The sequence below is a fragment of the Sapajus apella genome, unplaced genomic scaffold (genome assembly GCF_009761245.1).
Source record: "Sapajus apella isolate SASKATOON/1434 unplaced genomic scaffold, GSC_monkey_1.0 scaffold35, whole genome shotgun sequence".
NCBI lineage: Eukaryota > Metazoa > Chordata > Mammalia > Primates > Cebidae > Sapajus > Sapajus apella.
In genome coordinates this window covers 3851825-3864949 of record NW_022436975.1, presented here as the reverse complement: position 1 = coordinate 3864949, position 13125 = coordinate 3851825, and the positions used below count along the sequence as shown (strand labels likewise).

Genomic DNA, 13125 nt, shown 5'->3' with positions numbered 1-13125 from the left:
TTGCACTTACTCTAAAATTGACCACATAATTGGAAGAAAATCATTCCTCAGCAAATGCAAAAGAACAGAAATCATAACAAACACTCTCTCAGACCACAATGCAATCAAATTAGAACTCAGGATTAAAAAACTCACTCAAAACCACACAACTGCATGGAAACTGAACAACCTGCTCCCAAATGACTACTGGATAAGTAATGAAGGAAGAAATAAAGATGTTCTTTGAAACCAATGAGAATGAAGACATAACATACCAGAATCTCTGGGACACATTTAAAGCAGTGTCTAGAGGGAAATTTACAGCAATAAATGACCATATGAGAAGCGAGGAAAGATCTAAAATCAACACTGTAATGTCACAATTCAAAGAACTAGTGCAGCATGATCAAACAAATTCAAAAGCTAGCAGAAGACAAGAAATAAATAAGATCAGAGCAGAACTGAAGGAGATAGAGATACAAAAACTCTTCAAAAAATCAATGAATCCAAGAGCTGGTTTTTTGAAAAGATCAACAAAATAGATAGACCATTAGCTAGACTAATAAAAAAGAAAAGAGAGAAGAGTCAAATAGATGCAATAAAAAATGATAAAGGGGATACCACCACAGATTGCACAGAAATACAAACTACCATCAGAGATTACTACAAACACCTCTATGCACATAAACCATTAAATCTAGAAGAAATGGATAAATTCTTGGATACTTACTTGCATCCTCCAAGGACTAAACCAGGAAGAAGTTGAATCCCTGAATAGACCAATACAATAACAAGGTCTGAAGTTGAAGAGCAAATTAATAGCCTACAAACTGAAAAAAATCCAGGGCCAGGTGGGTTCACAGCTGAATTCTACCAGAGATACAAAAAGGAGCTGGTACCAATCCTTCTGAAACTATTCCAAACAATACGAAAAGAGAGAATCCTCCCTAACTAGTTTTATGAGACCAACATCATCCTGATACCAAAACCTGACAGAGATGCAGCTAAAAAAGAAAATTTCAGGCCAATATCTCTGATGAACATTGATGCAAAAATCTTCAATAAAATACTGGCAAACCGAATCCAACAGCACATCACAAAGCTTATCCATCACAATCAGGCAGGCTTCAACCTAGGGAAGTTAGGCTGGTTCAACATACACACATCTATAAATGTAATCCACCACATAAACAGAACCAAAGACAAAAAACACATGATTGTTTCAATAGATGCAGAGAAGTCCTTCAACAAAATTCAACAGCCCTTTATGCTAAAAACTTTCAATAAACTAGGTATCAATGCAATGTATCTCAAAATAATAAAAGTTATTTATGACAAACCCACAGCCAGTGTCATACTGGATGGGCAAAAACTGGAAGCATTCCCTTTGAAAACTGGTACAAGACAAGGGTGCCCTCTCTCACCACTCCTATTCAACATAGTATAGGAAGTTCTGGCCAGAGCAATCAAGCCAGAAAAAGAAATAAAGGATATCCAATTAGGAAAAGAGGAAGTCAAAAATGTCTCTATTTGCAGATGACATGATTGTATATTTAGAAGATCCCATCGTCTCAGTCTAAAATCTTAAGATGATAAGCAACTTTAGCAAAGTCTCAGGATACAAATCATTGTGCAAAAATCACAAGCATTCCTATACACCAATAACAGGCAGAGAGCCAAACGATGAATGAATTCCCATTCGCAATTGCTACAAAGAGAATAAAATGCCTAGGAATACAAGTAACAAGGGATGTGAAGGACCTCTTCAGGGAGAACTACAAACCACTGCTCAACGAAATAGGACACAAACTGATGGAGAAACATTCCATGCTCATGGTTAGGAAGAATCAATATCATGAAAGTAGTTTATAGATTCAATTCTATCACCATCAAGCTACCATTGTTCACAGAACTGGAAAAAAAACACCTTAAACTTCGTATGGAACCAAAAAAGAGCCCACATAGCCAGGACAATCCTAAGCAAAAAGAACAAAGCAGGAGGCATCACACTACCTGACTTCAAACTATACCAAAATGCTACAGTAATCAAAATAACATGGTACTGGTACCAAAACAGAGATATAGACCAATGGAACAAAACAGAGGGCTTGGACATGATGCCACACATCTACAGCCATCTGATCTTTGACAAACCTGACAAAAAAAAGTAATGGGGAAAGGATTCCCTATTTAATAAATGGTGTTGGGAAAACTGGCTAGCCATATACAGAAAGCTGAAACTGGATCCCTTCCTTACACCTCATACAAAAATTAACACCAGATGGATTAAAGATTTAAACGTTAAGACCTAACACCATAAAAATCCTAGAAGGTAACCTAGGCAATACCATTCATGACATAGGCATAGGCCAGGACTTCATGACTAAAACACTAAAAGCAATGGCAACAAAAGCCAAAATAGACAAATGGGATCTAATTAAACTCCAGAGCTTCTGCACTGCAAAAGAAACTATCATTAGAGTGAACTGGCAACCAACAGAATGGGAAAAATTTTTTGCAATCTGTCCATCTGACAAAGGGCTAATATCCAGAATCTACAAAGAACTTAAACAAATTTACAAGAAAAAACAAACAACCCCATCAAAAAGTAGGCAAAGGATATGAACACAGACTTTTCAAAAGAAGACATTTTATGCAGCCAACAAACCTATGAAAAAAATGCTCATCACTGGTCATTAGAGAAATGCAAATTAAAACCACATTGAGTTACCATCTCATACCATTTAGAATGGTGATCATTAAAAAATCTGGAGACAACAGATGCTGGAGAGGATGTGGAGAAATAGGAACACTTTTACACTGTCGTTGGGTGTGTAAATTAGTTCAACCATGGTGGAAGACAGTGTGGCAATTCCTAAAGGATCTAGAAGTAGAAATACCATTTGACCCAACAATTCAATTACTGGGTATATGCCCAAAGGATTGTAAATCATTCTATTATAAAGACACATGCACACATGTGTTCATAGCGGCACTGTTCATGATAGCCAAGACTTGGAACCAATCCAAATGCCCATCAATGATAGACTGGATAAAGAAAATGTGGCACATATACACCATGGAATACTATGCAGCCATAAAAAAGGATGAGTTCATGTCCTTTGAAGGGACATGGATGAAGCTGGAAACCATCAGTCTCAGCAAACTGACACAAGAATAGAAAACCAAACACTGCATGTTCTCACTCATAGGTGGGTGTTGAACAATGAGAGCACATGGACATAGGGAGGGCGACATCACACACTGAGGCCTGTTGGGGAGTGGGGGAGCTATAGGAGGGATAGCAGGGGGTGGGGGGTTTGGGGAGGGATAACATTAGGAGAAATACCTAATGTAGATGATAGGAGGATGGAGGCAGCAAACCACCATGGTATGTATATACCTATGTAACAGTCCTGCACGATCAGCACATGTGCCCCAGAACGTAAAGTATAATAATAAAAAATAATGTTAAAAAATAATATTAAGGTACATATAATGAATATGTAAAGACATGGAAGGATTTTCACAATGTATTAAGGATTAATAAAGCAGGTCATTAAAGAACAAAAAGGTGTGTGTTTTCAGGGAGCTCATAGTATGTGTGTCACCTCTAGTCAGCAAATGGCTGATTGGCTCTATTTTAAATTTTAGTCCAGTTAGCTGCTTGGGATTCATCCTGAAGGACTGGATCTTTCAGGCTTATAATTATTCAGAGAATCTTGGCCGAAAAGGAAAGGAAATGAGACTAGAAGATTGCTAGTCAACAGGAAATAAGCAGATGGTCTTCCAAGTCTAGATCAAGTCCAAATGAGGAGATTCAAGGGCATAGTTAGAAGAGCTTTGCTTTAGAGTGTGGTGTTAGATATTTCGAAAATATTAGAAGTGACGGCACAGCTTGTGGTAATGAGCATCTGTTGCGACAGGAGGTGAAAGCAGCTGGTGATGAAGGACATCAGACAAAGGAAGCTATGATGTGAAGAGTGAGACACTGGAGACCTCTTGGTTGAATCAGAAGGGTCACTGCTGACCCTGGTCCTCATGAGACATCCATTATGCATTGTGAGGCATCAATCAGCCATGGTCTCAGCATTCTGAAATACATGTGTTAACTTAGCATACAGCATGAATTTCAAATACATAAGGAAAATAAGATTCCAACAGAAGAACCGAACCTTTTTATCTTTGTCAGTAATAAATTTTTGATGTTACCATAATTTTTTTCAGAAATGCAGAACTATAGAAGAAAGATGTGATGAAACCTCTTATTTCCTTAATTGAAGATCAAGCCTGGGTGACAGAGTGAGACCCTATCTCAAAAAAAAAAAAAAAAAAAAAAGGCCAAGATGGTGGCTCACACCTGTAATCCCAGCACTTTGGGAGGCCAAGGCAGGCAAATCACGAGGTCAGGAGTTCAAGACCAGCCCAGCCAATATGGTGAAACCGCATCTCTATTAAAAAAAAAAATACAAAAATTAGCCGGGCATGGTGGTACATGCCTGTAATCCCAGTTACTCCAGAGGCTGGGGCAGAAGAATCACTTGAACCCAGGAGGTGGAGGCTGCAATGAGCTGAGATTATGCCACTGGTCACTGTACTCCAGCCTGGGTGACAGAGCGGGACTCTGCTTCAAAAAAAAGTAGAAAATGAGGAAGATAGTTTGTTAGCTTTCCTAATAAGCTACAGATTTTACTATCACAGGACTTAGCTTGTGCACTTATGGATTATTTTTTTCTTTGAGATGAAGTCTCACTCTGTCACCCAGGCTGGAATGCAGTGGCACAGTCTCAGCTCACTGCTACCTCCAGCTCCTGGGTTCAAGTGATTCTTCTGCCTTAGCCTCCTGAGTAGCTGGAACTACAGGCATGCACCCCCACGCCTGGCTAATATTTTGTATTTTTAGTAGATAACAGTGTTTCACCATGCTGGCCAGGCTGGCTTCCAACTCCTGATCTCAGGTGATCCACTCACCTTGGCCTCACAAAGTGCTGGGATTATAGGCGTGAGCCACCACACCTGGCTGCGTATTGAAATTTTTAAAGAAAGTTCCAAACTCCTTTCCGGAGTGTTTGCACTGACTGACTTTGCCACCAACAATGTATGAGTAATTGTTTCCCTGCATTCTTGCCTGCAATTTGTGATGTAATTATTTTGTATGTTAGCCGTTTTTACAGGTGTCTGGTAATATCTCATTGTGGTTTTAATTTGCATGTCTCTAATGACTTCAGATTTTGAGCACCTTTTCAAATGCTGATTTGCCATCTGTATATCCCCTTCAGTACAATGTCATGCCTTTTGCCCATTCTCTATTTGAAGTGTTTGGTATTTTACTGTTGAATTTTGGGGTTCTTTATGTATTTTAGACACCATTCCTTTCTGCATATGTGGTTTGCAAATATTTTTTCAGTCTATAACTTGCCTTTTGATACTCCCATGATGGTGTTCACAGCACAGAATTTTTTATTTTGGTGAAATCCAGATTGCCAATTTTTTTTCTTTGATAGATCAAGCTTTTAATGCAAAGTCAGAGAACATTTGGCTTAAATTTCAAAGATTTTATCCTATTTTTTAGTAATAGTTTTACATTTTATATTTAAGTTTGTTGTCCATTTTGAGTTAATTTTTTTATAAAGAGTGAGATTTAGGTAAAGGTTTATTTTTCTGACTGTGGTTATCCATTTGCTATTGTACTGTTGGTTGAACGGGCTGCAGTGAACTGCTTTTGCGCTTTCATTAAAAGCCAAAGGAGCATATTTGTGTGGGTCCATTACTGGGTTCTCTGCCCTGTCTCATTGATATTTGTGTCTGTGTGTCCTCATTCCTCAATACTACACAGTCTTGATTACTGCAGTTATAGGACCTGTCTTCAAATCCAGTAGATCAATTTCTCTTACTTTGTTCCTTTTTGTCAAAACTATTTACCTATTCTAGTTTCTTTGCCTTTCCACGTAAATTTTAAAATAATCTGATCTATAGCTATGAAATAAATCTTGCTGGGATTTTAATGAGAATTGCATTAAACTTGTATATCAACTTGTAAATAACACCTTAACTGTCTTTAGACTTTCAATTCATGCATATATGCTTATTCATTTTTTAAAAATCTCTGCTTTTGTACATCAGCATTTTGTAGATTTTCGTTTATAAGTACTGTAGATGTTTTGTTAAATTTATACCTAATTATTCCATGTTTTGACCAATGGTAAATATATTTTTTAAAAAGACATATGTCCACATGTTCATTGATTTTATATAAAATAAATACCATGTATATATGAATACATACATGTGTCTTGTATCCAGAGACCTTGTGAAGTCACTTTGGAGTATTTTTGATATGTCTTAGGATATTCTATGTAGACGGTAATTTCAGTTGCAAATAGGGACAGTTTTATCGCTTCTTTTCCATTCTGTTTGCTTTCTATGTCCTCTACTTCCCACGGTGCACAAGCTAGAACTTGTGGCAGTATGTTGAATCAGCCTGGAAAGAACAGATATCCCTGCCTTACTTCCTAAGGGAAACGTATTCACTGTGTTTCCTTACTCTAGGGCTTTCGTACATGTTCTTTCCCAAGTTGTGTAAGTTCCCCTCTGCTCTTATTTTCTTTCTGAGAGGTCTTTAGCTCATAATCAGTGTGGAATATAAGCACACACTTTTTATTTATTGATACTATTATGTGACTTTTCTTCTTTAGCAGTTAACATGATGGATTATATTGACTGATTTTCAAATAATGAACCAGTATTGCATGCTGGGAATAAACCTTACTTGCTCATGGTGTATAAACCTTTTTATATTCATAAATTCTATTTGCCAATATCTTGTTAATGATTTTTGTGGGTATATTTGTGAGAAGTATTGGACTGTAGGTTTTTTTTTTCCATTTTTTGTAGTCGTTATCTGGTTTTGATATTAGGGTGAGCCTCCCAAAGGGAGCTGGGAAGTATTCCCTCCTCTGTTATTTTATAGAGGAGATTCTATAAAACTGCTGTTAAATTTTTTAAACACTGGGTCAAATTCTTCAGTAAAATAATTTTAATTCCTTCTTGGGGATTTCTTGTTTGGGGAGTTTTAAGGATTATGAATTCATTTTTTAAACAGTTATAGAGCTATCTCAATTATCTATTTCATATTAGGTGTATTATGGTAGTTTGTGTTTTCTGAGGAAATGAGATTTTCACTGAAGAGCTGGATCTTTTTATCTTAGCCACAAATAAGTTTTGATGTTACCTTATAGTTTTATTTCACACTTACCAAAAAGTACTGAGAAAGAATAATGAAAATCCTGTACCCATGGCTAAGCTGAAGAGATGCATGTTAAAATGCAAACGTTGTTAAAGCTTCAGTACATTCCTTTTGCCTAATTCCTGCTCTCACCTCTCCAGCACTTGCCGCCAGCCTGGGTGTGCTGCTTTTTATTCCACTAGGTGTTCAAGTAATTGATTTTTTAAAAACTACTGTGCTTAACCAATATGGCATTCAGATGCATACCATTCACTCAGCTGGCATATATTGACAAAAATGATACTGACATGATGTTATTTTGGTTTGTTTCCACAGCTCTTCCAGTGTTTATTCAACGTCCTCAGGATACAAGTGTCGAGGTTGGAAAGAATATAAACATTTCATGTCATGCTCAAGGAGAACCACAGCCCATAATTACTTGGAATAAGGTAAGATCTCAACTAAGAGTACAGTAATATTAAAAACATTGACAGATGTATTGACCCACTGAAATGGAGGCAATGATTCTCATATAGATTTATTGCTGTTGCGATTTTTCCTAGCAAATAATACTTTTTAAACTGTAGCAGGTTTATTTCCTGTTTCTTCTTCTTCTTTTTTTTTTTTTTTTAAGTGACTATCTGATTTTGGTTCAGTGTTTTGATAAGGTTTATCCTTTCTCATTTCCTTGGTTGATGAAAACTTTATAAGCATAACTGATTTCCTCTAAGGAAAATTGGTTTTGACACATATAAATTAAGAGTTTAGTGGCTAATGAGAAACCGTTTTAAGTTAATAACTCAGAAGTGGATTAAAAGTAGGTCATTGGCTAAAACAGGAAAGTAATGAAAAACTTGGTGTTAAAGAAACAAGAAAACGTAGTTCTGAAGTTTCAAACCTGAGTGGCTTTAAAGAAACAATAGCTGCCTATTTATATATCTTAACGTCTTTTGGAAGCCATATTTTTCCAACATAACTGCTTCTTCTGTTTTAAGTTTTTCATCAAAACAAAATGAAGGGTCTCAGATTTCAGTGTTCTTAAAAATCAACAGATTTGCACACTTGAACATCAGTTTTTGAAACATTTTGACAAAACAGAAAATCTGTGAAAGGTCACAAAGCTGCTTTCCAAAACCACTTGGCTCATTTTTGTTGCTGCTATATAGTACTAAGGCCTTCCTTGTGCTGTAGCCAAGTCTCACGCGCTCTTCTCTATGAAGAGTAAGTTTAGGGGTCTCAATCTTAAGTCTTTTGGTTCATGTCCTCTCACCAGTCTGAATATTTTTTAATAAACGCCTTTCAATTTTATATTATATATTAATTTTGTTTTTTTTGAGATGGAGTCTTGCTCTGTCACCCAGGCTGGAGTGCGGTGGCACAATCTCAGCTCACTGCAACCTCTGCCTCCCAAGTTCAAGTGATTCTCCTGCCTCAGCCTCCTGAGTAGCCTGTATTACAGGCACCTGCCATCACTCAGAGCTAGTTTTTATATTTTTAGTAGAGACAGGGTTTCACCATAGGTCAGGCTGGTTTCGAACTCCTGACCTCATGATCTGCCCACCTCTGCCTCCCAAAGTGTTGGGATTACAGGTGTGAGCCACCATGCCCAGCCACATTAAAATATTTTTATTCTAAAAATAGTGTGGAAAACATACATTTGGTCAGTCTCTAAAGCCTTATTCGACACTCTACAACATGCGTCATTCTATAATAACATCAGCAGAATATCTCAGTGTCTACTTTGTAAAAGGTAGCTTCTAATCACAAACTGATTGAGTGCTGACTCTATGCCAGACATTTTACATACACGATCACATTTACTCTTCATAGCAGTCCTCTTCAGCTCACAAGTTTGGAAATAGTATGAGTTAGCAAAACTTTGCTAGGAGCAATGGAAACACCCTACCATAAGCAGAAAAGGAATGTGCTGGAAAGCGATCTGATTGCTGAGATTCTAAGCAAACATTTCAGAGCTATAAATTTAGTCTGCGAGTTCTGGCAGTGGGTTAGGAGAAGCGAGGACAAGGGAGAAACTTTGAAAGGAAATTCAGTAATGGCCCAGCTTGAGGCAGGGAAGGTGTGGTTTTGAAGGGAGGACCCACGAGGCCTTGCAACCTGTGCACCTGGTCGTCATCCCTGACTTGTGTCTGTCTGGTCTCTCTCATCTGCCCTCTCATCTGGTAGCTCCCTGAGACTTCCCCTCATTCCTGCTCTGAGTTACCAGCGACCAATCACCAGTACTTGTGTTCTTGCATTGGGTAAAGTCAGCTGTGGGAATCCGAAGACCGGTGAAACATCATTTTCACTCTAAACGTTCGTGGCTACACTCTAGCCTGTTGGCTACAGCAGGGGTGTGAATTCTTTTGAAAAAGTCTCTCACATCTTCTGTTGCCTGTGAGTCTTTTGGCGAGAGGCAGGGCAGAGGCATGGCATTTTACTGCAGTTTCATAAGGCCAATTTCTTTTACTTTTTCAAATTAACCCCATAATAATGACAATGTATGTAAATCTATATTAACTATAAGCAAATACACTTTAATCATAGTACATATAAAACTTGTTATTTTTATCTTCTTAAAGTATATTTTTAATTGAGTATATATACATAATATACACATATGAGTGTAGCTATAAAAACATGAGTACCTACAAGAAAGAAATAGAAGGGACATTAGAAATATGTTAATAAAAATATTTTGATGTTTTTAGATGATGGATGTGTGAGCATTCTTCTCCTTTTTAATTTTTAATTTTTTTAAATTTTAGATATGGGATCTTGCTATGTTGCACAGGCTGCAGTGCAGTGGCATGATCATAGCTCGCTACAGACTCACACTTCTGGACAACCCTCTCGCCTCAGCCTCCTGAGTAGCTAGAACTACAGGCACATGCTACCATGCCTGGCTGACTTTTGTTCTAACTTTTTTTTGTAGCGATGGGGTCTTGCTCTGTTACCCAGGCTTGTCCTGAACTCCTGGGCTCAAGTTACCCTCCTGCCTCAGCAGTGCTGGGATTATAGGCATGAGTCCCTATACCCAATCAAATGTAGTTGTCAGAATTATTTTTAGCAGTAAGAAATATATGAATCCGTTGTGTGTATCCATCCATTGGAGTGATGATTTTAAAATAATTATTCTATTAAATAATTACATGATTGAACTTTTGATTATCATATTTAATAATTAGAGAGAAAAACCACGCTTCCTAGAAACCTCTTTTCCTCTCTCCCTTCTCTCACTAGATCCACATATCTCTTCCAGTGACACACAGCAGACATGCAGTAGATGTCTGTTGAACAAATGAACCTACATTTAAACAAGTTAAGTACCTTATTTTTTAGGGAGTCACACCCATCCAGTGACAACTATTTTTTGCTCCCTAGGAAGGTGTGCAGATTACTGAAAGTGGTAAATTCCACATGGATGGTGAAGGCATGCTGACCATCTACGATGCAGGGCACCTTGACCAGGGAAGATATGATTGTGTGGCTCGGAATTCATTTGGTCTTGTTGTGACCAACATGTTTCTTACAGTCACTGGTAGGTGTTTGTAGCTCGGTTTACAACATCCAAATAACTGTCTTTGAACAGCTGCTACTTCTAATGCTATGTGACTGACTTCACTAATCATGCTTTCTTATACTTTCTTTCTGGTCAACTGTGCTTGTGGTCAAAGCTGTTTTATTCTTTTTCAAGTAAAAACTTTTAAATGTGAACAATGTTAAGGGATATAAAGTAAAAATAACAATGCCAAAAAAGAATGTAAATAGCAAAGATTTGCAAATGCATATCAGGTTTTTTTACAGCCAAAAATTATAGAATGCAAGATGTATTTATAGCCAAAATGTGAGCCGGAGGTTGGAACATAATATGAAACTCGACATGTATTAGGTACACTGGCCTAGCATATTCAATCTTAGTTTAAAACTAAAAATCAACCCATCAAACTCTCAAGTAAGATTTATAACCACTAGAATAAATATCTCAATGTTTGCAGGCATTTAAAATTGGCCAATGTAATTGTCATAGCTTTTTGCATTTTATCATCAATCTGATTATATAGCTAGAACCCTCTGCAGGTTGATTATATAGAATGACTGTTTAAAATACTGTTTACTGTAAAAATCTTTTATTTTTCTTTTTTTGATTATTCACAAGGGAGATGGGAGGGTCCATTTGCAGGCAGACTTGCACAGACTGTTCTGAAACTCAGGTGAGGTTATTTACAAGTGGAGACAGGCTGTGAATGAAGGTTGCCTGGTATGTTCTCTGCAAGGGGAAGCACTGAAGAAAAGCACAGCATGTCTGCATGTGGGAGTTGACATTAGAGCTGCTTTTTTTGCAAATGGGTTCAGGAGTTTTGCCTTATTGACAATCAACAGCTGAAATACATGAGTTTAGCTACATGCATTTGGAGTGCTATTTTGGCTTTGCTTATCTTTCAGTATCCTTAAAAACGAACAAATTTCAAAAATACGGTTTTGTAGATTCTTTTTTTTTTTATTTTAGGTTTTTCCAGGCCTTATGGGTTTATAAAAGAGATTGGGTAACTCTTTCATTATATTCAATGCTATTTCATAACACGGCCCTGGTTAAAAATAGATTTAGCTTATCAACTTATGTTTTTAAAGATTTGCCATTTTCCTGTCATATGAATACTTTCATACTCTTTTTTCATATACTTTCATTTCACTTTGATTTTTGCTTACATATTCTGAGATCTCAAACTTCTGAGCATTTCTTTTGCCCAAGTCAATGGTCCCCAACCTTTTTGGCACTGGGGACGGGTTTCGTTGAAGACAATTTTTCTACAGACTGGGAGTGAGGAAATGGGTTTGGGATGATTCAAGTACATTACATTTATTGTGCATTTTATTTCTATCATTATTATATTATAATATATAATGAAATAATTATACAACTTACCGTAACGTAGATATCATTGGGAGCCCTGAGCTTGTTTTTCTGCAGCTAGATGGTCCCATCTGGGGGTGATAGAAGACAGTGACAGATCATGAGACCTCTGGTAAAATGCACTTGTGATAGTTTTGGGAAAAGTTATTACAGAATTCAAATTAATATCATCATGTTTTAGAAATGCTAAAACCCTTTACCATTAAGCAAACACACAAGCAAACAAATACTCTCTCTCTCTGTCTTGCTCTTCCACATACACAGAAGGACTGTAGTCACAGTGAAAAAACATTTCAGAATCTCCAACGTAAAAATTTTATCTTCTTTGACAGAAATTTAAATGTAATTATGCATACATATTAAAAGTGAAACATTCAGGTCAGATGCGGTGGCTCACTCCTGTAATCCCAGCACTTTGGGAGGCCAACGCGGGCAGATCATGACTGCAGGAGTTCGAGGCCAGCCTGGCCAACATAGTGAAGCCCTGTCTCTACTAAAAATAAAAAAATTAACCAGGCATGGTGCCATGCATCTGTAGTCCCAGCAATTTGGGAGGCTGAGACAGGAGAATCACTTGAACCTGAGAGGCGGAGGTCGCAGTGAGTCAAGATTGCACCACTACACTCCAGCCTGGATGACAGAGCGAGACTGTCTTAAAAAAACAAAACAAAACGAAACAAGAAAGTAAAACATTGAGCAAAATGTATTAATCACTTTATTTGCCAGATGTTAAAATAGTGATAGCATTCACTGATACTCTGTTCCATGGTATTGAAAACAGAAAATCAGTCTATAGGGAGATAATAGTACAATAAAATAAATGTTATTCAACAAAGAAAAACTTTTCTTTTGCTTTGGGGCATTTATATGTCAATATGAAGGAAAGGTAATTTATACCAAATAAATTTCATAATGTTAGAAATATTTTTTAATAAAGTAAAAAATGCAAGAATATAAATTTAAAAGTTTTGACTAAATTTAAGATCAGATACAAGGAGTGTGTATATGT

At 37.0% G+C, this 13125-nt stretch overlaps 1 protein-coding gene across 2 annotated transcripts in view; it reads left to right on the top strand.

Annotated features, from left to right (window-relative positions):
* PXDNL (peroxidasin like) overlaps window positions 1–13125 on the top strand; it is a 458440-nt gene that overhangs the window by 332862 nt on the left and 112453 nt on the right. For both annotated transcript variants that reach the window (XM_032296051.1, XM_032296052.1), the window contains exons 13-14: window positions 7541–7653; window positions 10586–10742. In XM_032296051.1, coding sequence (XP_032151942.1) covers window positions 7541–7653; window positions 10586–10742 — 270 coding nt within the window. The remainder of the gene's footprint in view (window positions 1–7540; window positions 7654–10585; window positions 10743–13125) is intronic.